The sequence below is a fragment of the Diceros bicornis genome, chromosome 28, assembly GCF_020826845.1.
Source record: "Diceros bicornis minor isolate mBicDic1 chromosome 28, mDicBic1.mat.cur, whole genome shotgun sequence".
Lineage (NCBI taxonomy): Eukaryota > Metazoa > Chordata > Mammalia > Perissodactyla > Rhinocerotidae > Diceros > Diceros bicornis.
Window position 1 is genome coordinate 24,252,599 of NC_080767.1, and position 12,529 is coordinate 24,265,127.

The window sequence follows — 12,529 nt, forward strand, 5'->3', positions numbered from 1 at the left end:
TCCTTCTCACCTTGAACTCCCTGCCTCAGTGAGATTTATACTTCTTTATTGAGGTATATTCTCTTATCTCACCCTCTCTTGTCTTTGTACTGGTTGTTTCTTCCAATGAGAACATTCTCCCCCTTTCACTTGGAGGACTCCTGTTCATTTTTTAATTCTAAGCATGCATTTCAGTTTCTTCTCCAGGGATTCTTCCTTGAGGTCCAGGTCTGGATTACCTGCACCAGCTATCCACATCCAGGACCTTGTCACTCAAAGTGTGCTTTTGGGACCAGCAACACCAGCATCATCTGAAAGCCTGTTAGAAATGCAGAATCTCAGGCCTATCCCAGACTCCTGAGTTGATTTGAATTTTAACAAGGCTCCCAGGTGATTTTCAAGCAGACTGAAGTTTGAGAAGCACTGCTCTAAAACACACTTCCCACCCTCCTTTTTCTAGCGTGCTTCTTCTGACACGTTTCACTGCAACTGTCTGCTGACCAGCCTTTTCCTCACTAGATGCTGCTCCTTGTACAGGCAGGATTCCTCTTCTTCACTCTTATATTTCCAGCCCAGAGCACAGAGCTTGGCACATAGTAAGCACATTAAAAGAATCAATGAATCATAAATTAATGAAATGAGGTCTCCTCAAGTCTCTTAATATTTCCAAGGATAATGCACTTTTTAGAATGTTATTTTTGAGCTAGATAGACCTTAGAGTTCACAGAATTCAGTTGTTTCCAACTGTGATCCGCAGATCCTCGACAGCTCAGAGAGACCTAGAGACCCTAGGGGTTAGGGAGGATTTGAAAAGGAGACCCAGCAGGTGGGACGCCAGGCCACCTACTCTAGCTTCTATCAGAAGAACTCTGTAATCAACTGATCACACATTCAATCATCCCATTATCCAATTATTCAATAAATAATTATTTAGCACCTACTTACAAGAGCGAATAGGACACAAAGAATCACTAACTACACGTATGCTGACATTGTAGTGGGAGACAGAGATAACACATAAGTAAACACATAAGCAATATAAGATACTAAAACTAGTAGGCAAGATGCAGAAAATTAAAATATGAGGGTGTGATAGAGTCAATAGGTGGACATTTCAGAGGATTCTCTGAAGAAGCGGCATTCTGGTTAAGACCTGGGGTTCTATGTAAGATTTATTTAGGAAAAAAATTTTCCACTGCTAAAAAGAAAGCATACCACTGCACTAGTTTGTTCATTTTACAGATGAAGAGACTGAGGGCCAAAGAAGGCCAGAGCCCAAGGTTGCACAGTATATTTATTAGCAATGCTAGGATAGATTAGGATGCAGCTGTCTTGATTCCTGCTGACATGCCAGTGTGGGATGTTGGAGGAATCTCAGATCCCCTCCAGAGACTAGCAAGACCGAAGAAGGAGGAAGCTGGGTGACAGAGGTGGGAGTTGGCAGGCAGTGGCTGGTGACTGGTTGGCTGGAGGTTAGTGGGTTATCACAGTCCATTACCGAGTGGGTTGTCCTGCCTCTGTGGGCGGCCAGGCAGCCTTTCCAGAAGATTTATGTCCTGGAGGGTCATAAAGGATCCCAGGAGGTTGTAAAGACAAAGTCAGGAGTGGAGCTCTGGTTTAGCTTCCACCCAAACTCCCTGACCTCTGTGGGAAAGCCCAATAAAGCAGGATGCCTTTCCCTGGCCACGGGCAAGATGGCAGCCCAGATGACTCACACAGCAGCTTTCATCTGGGGCTCTGTGCTTCTGCCTGCCTGTCTGCCCTCTTTTAGCTTTTATCTAAAGAACCTTCCTTTCATGTGAAAGGGAGAAAGTTACAGTCCAGGACTCAACAGAACAGATAAGGCCTGCCGCAGGGAAAGATCCCTTTTATCCCCGGACCAAGCTCTCATCTCTTCTCTTGAGGGCCTCAAATTCTTGGAGGATTATTGCAAGTGTTGTAAGGGCTCAGGTTGAGAGCTCAGGGCAGAACCAGCCTCCATACCAAGCTCTGTGCCACTCTGGGCTGCTCATTTAACTGCACGGGGCCTCTCATTCCTTATCCATAAAACGAGGAGGATACCCTACTTTGCCCAGTTTACGGGGTAATTGTAAAGCTCTTAAAAGCACAAAGTGCCGCCCACTAAGTATTTCAGGAAGTCGTGCAATTCGCTCCAATGCCACTGATAGGAGCCTGGCCTAGAATACCACATTCTCTCTCCTGAATTACTATCACAACAGCCTCCAGGGCCTCATTGCCTTCCTCTTGGCTTCACCCCTCTAGTCCAGGCTTCCAACTGCAGTCAGAGGGATCTTTCACCCTCAAAGACCTGATAATGTCACCCCCCCCCCCCCCCCCCCGTGAAAAACACTTGAAAAGCTTCCCATTACCCTAGGGAGATAATCCAAACTCTTTAACCCTACTTAAGGGGCATTCGGGACTGGACCCTGCTGACCTTTCCCTCCTTATCTCTTACCACTCCTGCTGTTACACACTTTGCTCCAACTACACGGAAATTCTTTCAGTTCCTCCACACACAGTGTTTACCAAAGTGTGGATAGAGTTCCCCTGGGGCAGGGGAAAGGATTTCAGTTGGTACTCAAGATGATCACAGACCCAGTACGAAACTACAACACATCACACTGGGAAAAGCAGCTAGATTCCCCTTTCCATTCTCTTCCCCTCCTCCAGATTACTTTTAAAAAGAAAGTTTTGGTTTGGGACTCTATCTTTAACACTTCTCTAACACTTGCTAATCTCCCTTTTTAAAGGGAGAGCCTCAGGCTCTGCTGGGATTGAACAACATTGTTTTCTGTGTGTGATTTTTTTCTTCCGTTGGATTGAATGTTTAGGTTTAATTTTCTATTAAGGGCAGATGGTGCCAGTTTTCCTTTTACAAAATGATACAGTGTTTTCTCTTCAAACATATTTTCAATAAGAAGTGACTCTAAGAAAGAAAGATCAAATAAATGAAGCGCATATGGTATGGCGACATGGCAACAATCATACAAGTGGCAGACAAAGGATCAAAATTTGAGAGGAAAACTCTGCTCTAATGTAGCATTATCTCCTCTGAGCATTTCCCAAGCTACTCCCTCTGCCCTCAACCCTCCAATCCTCCTCTCCCTCCACTTGCCTGACCCCTGCTCACTCTTTAGGTCTCAGAGTCTCAGCCCTTGGGAAGCCTTCACTGGGTCACCTAGACCAAGTGTCTACGCCTCGCCTCCCCCAAGGGCCCTATTCTTCTGCTATCAAGACATTTCTTATTCTTATTCTTTGCAATTGTTTGTTTAATTACCTACAATGGTAAGCTATGTGTAGGTAGGGACCCTTCTACTGTTTTACCACAGCATGGTTAACAACCAACCAAGTGGTAAAGATGCTACTAAGTATGTGCTGAATAAATGAATGAATGAATGAATGTTGTTGTTGTTAGATGCAAGGTATGAAATGCAGCCAGCATTTCATATGCTACTTTATGAAGCTTTAGAAGATAGTGACTATGGCTCAGTTATGTTTGAATCCTCCATAGCACCTAGCAGAGTGGTTGGCATAGTCATTGCTGGTGACAAAAATCATGCCTTGACACATGTTGAATTTATGAATGTATTTTGTCATGGTCACTACTGGACCAGAAAAACTCAGATTTCTTAAGGAGGAGCGGGAAGAGCCTTAGATTAAGGGCCATGACCCTGCCACTATGCTCTTCTATGATCTTGTTAGGACACATTCTCTCAAGAAGTCTAAGTTTTCCATCTCTAAAACTGAAGGTGGAAGGCGGGGAAGGGGAGTCATTGCTCTAAAAAATGCCGATGTCTCTCTCTTATCTGACATCCCAGGAGTCTAAGAAGCTACAACTCCAAGATTCTTTCATTCTCCCTGTCCATTTCCCATCTCCAGCCTTGACATAACTAAGGTGATCACCACCCTTATTTACTCGATAAAGCCCATTCTCAGCCTATGGGAGAAAGGGTTCAGTCAAGTCAAATGGGAGCAGCAAGCATTCCCACGCCATTCACACTCATATGCCCATACCTAGGCCCCAGCTCATCTTCACTCCTCCAGACAAAGTCGCCAAACTTCTCATAGTGAGAATTGTAGTGGTGTTGGACTCGGAACAGCATCGAGGCTGAGACCTCCATCAGCGTGTTGTAGGCAGTCTGCTGCTCCTTTCCACTTGTGTACCCATTGTACAGATTGTAGATCTTGTCAGCTATCTCTGAGGGGGAAGAAGGGCAACCACAGATCATTGGACAGTTGGAAAAAAGTGAGGATGGAAACACGTCTAGCAACAAGGAAGGCATATTCATGCATGGTCTTCGGGGACAGACAAATCTTAATTCCACCTTGAATATGTCATTGACTTGTTGGGTTCAGATGTCTACTATGCAGGTGCATTGGGAGGAGTAAATCAAAAAGTGGATGTAAAGCACTCAGCCTATGAATAGTAGTGGAGCATTGTCTGATATAGCGCTGGAAGGTGAGAGGATGGCGCAAAAAGCTAGGCAGGATTCTGCTCTGCTGTACACAGGGTCACTAGGAGTTGGAATCGACTCGATAGCACTAACAACAACAACAAAATAGCACTCAGCACAGGGCCAGGCACAAAGTTCGTGCTCATAATTTCAAGTTTAATTAACCTAAGTTTTGTGCCTATGATTTAACAGAAAATTCCAAACAAGCGCTGAGGTTTAAATAAACTTTCTTGGGCACATCTCAACAGCCTACTTCTATCTCCCCTCTGTAATATTTCCAACACATCTCCGTGATCAGGTCTAATAGGTCTCTGTTCAAAAATCTTTTGCAGAAAATCCAGACTCTTCTGCTTGCCATTGATGGCAATTTCTACTCTTTCAGTCATTCCTACTAATCGATGTAACTTAAATGCATTGTGGGCTGCTCTCTTGAATAGAAGGCACATTCTTTTATCTTTGAAGACCGATAAAATTTATGTATGTCCTCAAGTCATTGCTAACAATGGTTGCCTCTAAGAGAATCTGGGGAACTTGAGTTTAGGATAGGAGGAGAATTTACTTTGCACTATTTTCTACTCTGATTTTTATTTTTTCTTATTTTTTTAACCGTATGCATGTGTTATTTTTAAAATAATAATAATAAATTATCAGGAAAACATCTCAAATCCCCTTGCCTTTGAGACTCAATAGCTCACCATCTCCTCTTGTCTAGCAGCACACAAAACATTTATTATCCAGCTTATTATTGAGCCCTTTGTGGAAAGGTCTCTCTCTCCCTCTGAAATTGAAAATCCTAAAAGGTGGAGACCATATCTCTCCTGCATTGCTTGTACCAGGAGTCTTAGAAAATATTTGCTCGACTTGAAGTGAACCACCAGGACTCATGAACTATCATCACATTTTTGCCAGTCCTGATGTAGAAACTGTGTCTACACATTGCCCAAGAACTAAGTGTATGATGGATCTGATTGATTGGTTCTATTTATTCAGGTGTTTTACTTGATGTTGACAACTTCATGGACCAGGAGCAGCAAAAGGATTTAATCTTGCATGTTAACTCTAACTGATAGTCACTGACTGTAGCTCTATGCTCAGGATTCTGAGGCCACCCCTGGGCTAGATGGGAAAGTGTGCTGTCTTTAGCTAATGATGTCTGCCACAGGTGCAGAAAGGTGAAGTGGTCTTCTCGGTGCCACTGGTTGGCCAGCTCTAGCATAGACTGATGTGGTAGAAAGTGATTGGTCTCTAAGAAGCCTAGGCTAAGGGGCAGGATACAGTCATGGGGCTCTCACTCTCCACTATTTCTTGTCTCCAAGTCAGAACATAGACAAACTCTACAAGAGAGGATCAAGTCTTTCCACTGGCAAAGATATTGCTGGCCAATCTCAATTTCCTCCACGGCTTGATTAATTCAGCTTCATGTTCTTCCTTCTCCCTTAGATCTGCCACTTCCTTCTCCTTGCGCCAATATTCGTGTAGGGTGGGAAAGGGGTAGTGGTTAGTGACTGCTGGGTGCAGAACTTAGGGAGAGGAAATATGCAAGTTACCCAGGAAGTGAAGAAATGGGTCACCCACCTTCTGCCTTGTTGTCATCCACCAGCGGACAGGCCGTCCTCAGGGTCACTGTGCTGAGCTCTGAGTGCCTCCCTCGTGTATCCACAGCATACAGAGTGAACCTGCGGCACAGCAAGAAAACAGAGCACCAGGCTGTGACTTCAGAGAAGGCCCTGGAAGTTGCAAGAAGGAGCACAAAATCATAGCACGGGAGTCGTGGTCGAAAGAACTCAGGAATGCTTAGGCTACAGGAGAAATGATTTGGAAAAAGAAATGATAATTACAAAGCATTTATTGAGTACCAACTGTCTGCTGGGCACTCTGTGCTTAATTTCTTAATTTATAAGTAAGCAAGTCTAGAAGGCAGGGACTATTACTACCTGCATTTCACCAAGGAGGAAACAGAGACTTAGACTGTGTGTCTTTCCATGGTCTCACACCTACTGGGGGAGAGCAGTCTGAGTTTAGGCCTTGAGAAGTGAACCCCAATGCTATATTGTATGGCTGGATATACTCATTTATATACTCTCTCATTCATTCACTTAACAAATACTTATTTTGCGTTAATTATGTGCTAGGAATTATTTTAGGTGCTAAGGATATAAAGATGAGCAAGAGAGTCATAAAACTTGCATAAAGCTAATCCAAAAGTAAACAAAAAATTAGAGAATGGTAAATGCAAGAGAGAAGATAACAGGATAATGTCAAAAAGACTAAGGTGGAGGGGGGATGTAGGTGCTTTACACAAGTTTGCCGTGAAGGCCTTCCCACGGATATAGGATTTGAGCTGAGATCTGAATAATGAGAAGGAACCAGTGTATGGGAAGAAGACCTAGGAGAAGAGCATTCCAGGCAGGCACAGCAGTAATGCAAAGGCACTGAGGAGAGAAGGATCCCAGACTATTGGGGGAAGAGACAGCTGGTGTGGCTGTAGCAAAGTGAGATGAGGGGGAAGATGGGTGGGGACCTTTTGGGCCATAAGGAGTCTGGGAGTTATTCCAGGTATAAAGCATGCCCCCACCTTTCCGTGTTGTCACCTGAAGATCTATGCTGTACTGGAGGGTACAGACAGCCTGTGTGGCATTAGAAAGGGAGAACTGGTAAACTACAGTCCTGGTGGATATGGTCCAATCCAGGGCACAGAATTCTTTGTAGAGCAGCCACTGTCCTCTGGCCTACCTCAAGGAGGCTGTCTAACCCCTCATATCTCCAGATTTCTAGGTTCTGTGGTTTAAACAAAGTCTAAGGAGTAAGTAGAGAAGACTTTCAAGAGGAAGTGAGCCTTGGAGGCCAGGAATAGTCTGAATAGAAGAGTTCAGCATCTGAGTGTCCTGTCTTTGTCATGCCATCCTCTTTCACTAGCCTTCTAGGGTAGAGGCCATGCCATGGAGCGGGAAGAGGGCTCCCTGGGTCAAGTAGAAGAAACTGCGGTCCCAGAGGCCCTATTTCCTTTTCCTCCTTCCCCAACACCTCACCTTACCTCATGTTGTAAAATGGGCATAACACTACGATTGACAAGTTGCAGAATGGTGAGCCCTGATGGACTGCATATATTAGACACTTAACGAATATGAGTTGGTTGTACAGATTAATTTATATGTGCTAAGACCATAATATGTGTCAAGCACTGAGCTAAGAGTTTTACCTGCATTATCACTATTAACAATCCTAAATGATAGCTACTGTTACTCTTTTTATTTTACTCATGAGGCTCAGAGAGAGGAAGCAGCTTGCCCAAAAGCAGACAGTAATTACTGGGACTGGGAATTTCAGCTGATGTTTGTCAGACTGCAAAGCCCATATACTTAACCACTGTCAGCTACCGTCTTCTGGCCAAAGGTCTGCGGACATCAACTCTGTACAAACATAGTTCCACTAGATACATTTGCCTAACTCCAACTCTGTGGAGACAGAGCCATTCCGTGTGTTCTTCTAATCTTATGAAAACTTGCTAAAATAATCACCCTCATTATCTCCATCTTTCAGAAGAGGAAACTGAAGATCAAAAAATTAGGCAATTTGTCCAAAGTCACAGAGTTGGAAATTGAAGCAGCCAAGACTTGTACCATGGTTTATCTTACTCGAAACCCCACACTCTCTGCTCTCAACTGCGATTTCGCTGCTCCAGCTCCACCATTCACTGGCTTAGTGGGTCTGAACTGAGTAACCCACACAGGCCCTCCCAGACTTGGTACCTCATGACCTGATGCCTGAAAGGTTGTCTTTATAATGTCATCATGAATCAATTTCTTGGTTCATGGGTCACAGTAAGCAGAAGCCAGTGTCTTTCTGGAGAAAAGACCATTTGTGCCCCTACCTGCGTGAGATCTCTTTTTTAAAAACAACTCAAATAATTTACCTTTCAAAGAACTGGGAAAGATCGTCATGCCATCCCAAGAATGTGTTTCTAGTGTATTCCTTGATATTGGTTCTGAGTTTCATTATAAGTAAGACAGCACATAGGCACCATCCTGCCTTTTCTTCCCCAATTGGAGTAACAAGAAATAAGAAGTCGGTATTCTTGGTGCACAAAGGAATTCATCAATTGGTCATGCCAAGTCTGTGTTTACGACGCCATGAGCCAGGCTGGCAGCAAGCTCCGTAACCATATGTGCTCCACAGTCTTTGCTGCTATGGGACACTGCCACTGGGCCCATAACAGACCCATAGAGATGCCCCCTAGGACTACAGGAATGTCAGCGCTGAGGTTTCCTGCCAACTTGCTGCAAAGGGAGCCTGGGTGAAGCATCAAGCAGGGATCAGGCCACCCAGAGCACTGGTGGCAATGATGTAGGGAAGGAGAAGGAGCCTTGTAACCCAACGGGCATCCATTCAAATCTTGGCTCTGGTGCTCACTAGCTGTATGACCTTGGGCTAGTTGATTATCCTCTCTGATCCTCAGCCTCTCCAGATGTCAAATGGGAGAAACAAGCCCCTCCTTGCAGAATTGTCAGTTCAAGTGCAGGGAACCCAGCACACTGCCTGGGTGTAATGATAGGAATGGCCACCATCTAATGAGTGCTCACTAGGTGTCGGGTCCTTTACTTGCATTATTCCAGTTAATCCTCATTCTACGTGAGTTGGGTACTATGATTGTTTGCATTTTACTGATTAGGGCACCGATTCCGAAAAGATCAAGTAATTGACTTATTATTACATATTAAGTAAGTAGCAACAGGGAACCAGAACTTAGGTCTGCCTGAATCCAAAGATTATGTTCTTAACCACACCTTAGTATTATACTATCTTGTCAAGTCTAATTCCACCTTTTATCTTTCATCAGTTGGCCTAGAGTGCTGGTAAGAGTAAGGAAGTGTGGGCCTATACCTAATATCTGTGTCTTAAGGGGCAAAATATGGGGTATTTTTGCCCTATCTTCAGACAGAAGCCAATCTATTCACCAGCTTCCTGGGCCTTTTCGCTTGTGCCTATGGTGTGAGAACAAAAGCATTGGATTGTGGGCATTATCTCTCTACCCCTGTCACATCTCATCACTATGAGTGGAGCTCAATTCTAGTACTTACTATATCCAGTATTGCCTTGGTCGAGGGAAGCAGTGGGTGACAGAGGAAGGAGCCTGGTCTTGGAGATGGCCAAGCTTGGGTTCACATTCCGGTTGGTTCTATTCCTTTGCTCTGTGACCTTGGGCAACTCACTCCACCCCTCTGTGCTTATGTCACCTCTCTGCTTCAGGCATCTCTGATAGGGAGATTGCTGCCCACCTCACAGGTCATTGTGGATGGACGTGAAGTGTAAGTGCCATACACGGTGAGTTATGATTGGGAAGCTGTGCAGAAGGGTTAGGAGCAAGATCACAAAGAAACTCCAGGATGTGAGAGTAAGCAAGTGGCAAGGTGGGGAGGTAAGGACAGTATTGGGTAACATCGTCAAAGCACTTACTATCCACACAACAACCCATCTAGAAAGTAGCAGAGGCAGGATCCACGCCCTGGCCTGCAGCTCCCAGAGGGGGGACACTTCAGCTTGGGTTCAGCTACATCCCTAGCATTTAATACAGTACAAGGTATCTGGTAGGCACTCCATAAATTTTTGAGTAAATGAACAAACTTGAGCATATCACATCTCATTTCTCAATTTCAGGCTTTGCATCAATAAAATGGGGATAATTGTAGAAACAGTGCACAGCTGACGCAAGGATTACGTGAAGTGATGGGTGAGAAGTGGTTTGTAAGTTGCAGATTTTTATAAAGATCATATAAAGGGCACTTATTTGTGTAAGAATATACATTTAAAAAAATGCTTTCTTGGGGCTGTTCCCATGACATAGTGGTTAAGTTCATGGGCTCTGCTTCGGTGGCCCGGGGTTCGTGGGTTCAGATCCTGGGTGCGGACCTACACACTGCTCATCAAGCCATGCTGTGGCAGCATTCCACATACAAAATAAAAGTTAACTCAAGGACAATCTTCCTCACAAAAAAAAAAAAAAAAAACCTTTCTCGGAGTAGAAGAGAAGGAGATGAATTTCAACTGTGGGAGACATGGAAGGTTGTAGTCAATGGAACATGTGAATGAGCCTCAGAACATGAGCAGTTGGAAAATTTTTTTAACACTGCTTTCCCATTGGCCACTTATGTTTCCACGGTGCTTCTGCAATACATTTCCTTCACCAAGAGGGTCCAGGGACACCTCTCTGCTTAGCCAAACAGCATGAATAACAGCATGATGGGCAAGAAGAAGTCTTAGGTTTTCAAGTTATAAAACCTGGGTAGAATCCTTGCTTTCTCCAATTGCTGGCTGAGCATTCTTTGGGAAGTCACCTCACCTTTTCTAAGCCTCAGTCTCTGCACCTGTAAAATAGAGCGAAGTTATCCGTATCTCACAAGTTAGGGATCAACACTCAACGATATAATAATTGTAACAGGCCTGGTTCAATCTTTGCTCCCTAAAACGTAGCTTCTATTTGTCTTATTAGAGTAACCAAATGTGTCAGTGGAGGCCTCAGGCCACCCTGCTGGTGGGGGCTGAGGGATGGAGAAAAAGGAAGATGTCAACCTCACAGGCCTGGGTCAAAAGTCACAAGGCCATGAGCTTTCTGCCTGTCTCAGCTGTAATTGTAGAACTGTTCCAGAGACACATCTGAAAGCTGTTAGGGGAGCAGGCAGGGCCTGGAGGGCTCTTTGTGATGGGAAGAAAGTGGCAACCCCTGATGTGGAGAAGGAGGAAAGAAGGAGAGAGTGATAGACAGAGAGAAAAACAGAGAGAGACTGAGAAACAAATATATGTACACACCCACAGAGCAGAGTGAAAAGGGGAGAAAGAGGGATTGAGAGAAAGTACAGTCAGACCTCTGTGTTTCTCAGGAGATCAAGAAGGGTGCCAGCTACCTTCTGCTCAGTTCTTTCATCCTCTCTTTGCCCACTCAGGCAGGCTGAGATACACCGATAATTTGAACTAGAACTCCTGAGCCATCACCAGACTCCACATCCTCTGTTTACAGGTGGGGAAACTGAGGCCCAGAGAGAAAAGAGACAAGGACTCACTGCCAACAAATTCAGAGTAAAGACAACGGCTTTTCTGACTCCTTCTCCAGTGCTCCTTCTGTATACTACTCTGCTTCTTGAGCAACTGGCGGACTTAGGTCCAACTGTACCTATGGGATACTTTTATGATAAAAGAGGCGGCTCCAAGGATGAAATGGGATGGGCTAGTTAGGAACCTGCAGCTCCAGGCTCAAAGCCTTGCCATTCCTTCCTCTGGCCTTGTTTGAGGGGAGAGAACACTGGCCAAGTTGGCTGCAAACCTGAGTTCGTGTCCCAGCTTTTCCACAGACCGTGGGCCATGAGATCTTGGATGCCAAAAGCAATATGGTCTTAGTGTATTGGGATTTCAATGTGTGGGGAAGTGCCTTGGGATTGACGACGCAAATGCAAGATATTTTTCAATGTTTCTTTATCATCCTCATAACAAAGTCCAAACTCTTTACCAGTGCGGCTCCCTGATGCTCTTCATTTGGCAGAACTCTATCATTGATCCTCAAATAAACCCTGGCCACAGATCCAGCCTTGTTTACCAATCTTCACATCCTACTCTGTTTCATAGCAGAAACATACCCAACTGCCAATGGCTCCAGAATGTGAATTCCACCTGTTTGCCTTTGCCCAGGCTATACCCTCCATCTGGGTCACCCTTCCACTTCTCCACTTTGTCCTTGGAGCATCAAGCAAACTTCATCTCCGAGAATCCTTTCTCCCTGCCTGATGCCCTGTCACAGCACATGTCACGTGACTAGGTCAGTGCCTGCACACTTCTCTTTAGCCACCATGGGTATGTAAGTGTCTTCAGGACTCACATATTGCTCTGCCCATCTCTATCCACCTACATCTGGTGCTCAGACCCCTAAATCATTCGGTGCTCAGCAAATACTTTCCAGAATGAATGACAGACTAAATGAATGATTCAATCATAGTAGTTCCCTTGGTTGGAAATCCGTTTCCCCATCTGTAAAATGAACAAAAAGGTGACTAGATTGAAAGGTCATTAAAGGAGATGGAATAACAGAATGGCTAAAAGCACGGCTTTGG

The 12,529-nt window shown here is 44.7% G+C and overlaps 1 protein-coding gene across 8 annotated transcripts in view; it reads right to left on the reverse strand.

Moving 5' to 3' along the window:
• Positions 1 to 12,529, reverse strand: part of ASTN2 (astrotactin 2) — an 831,863-nt gene that overhangs the window by 9,731 nt on the left and 809,603 nt on the right. For all 8 annotated transcript variants that reach the window (XM_058523878.1, XM_058523879.1, XM_058523877.1 and 5 more), the window contains 2 exons: positions 6,009 to 6,109; positions 3,994 to 4,177 (listed from right to left, as the gene is read on the reverse strand). In XM_058523878.1, the coding sequence (XP_058379861.1) occupies positions 3,994 to 4,177; positions 6,009 to 6,109 (285 nt within the window). The remainder of the gene's footprint in view (positions 1 to 3,993; positions 4,178 to 6,008; positions 6,110 to 12,529) is intronic.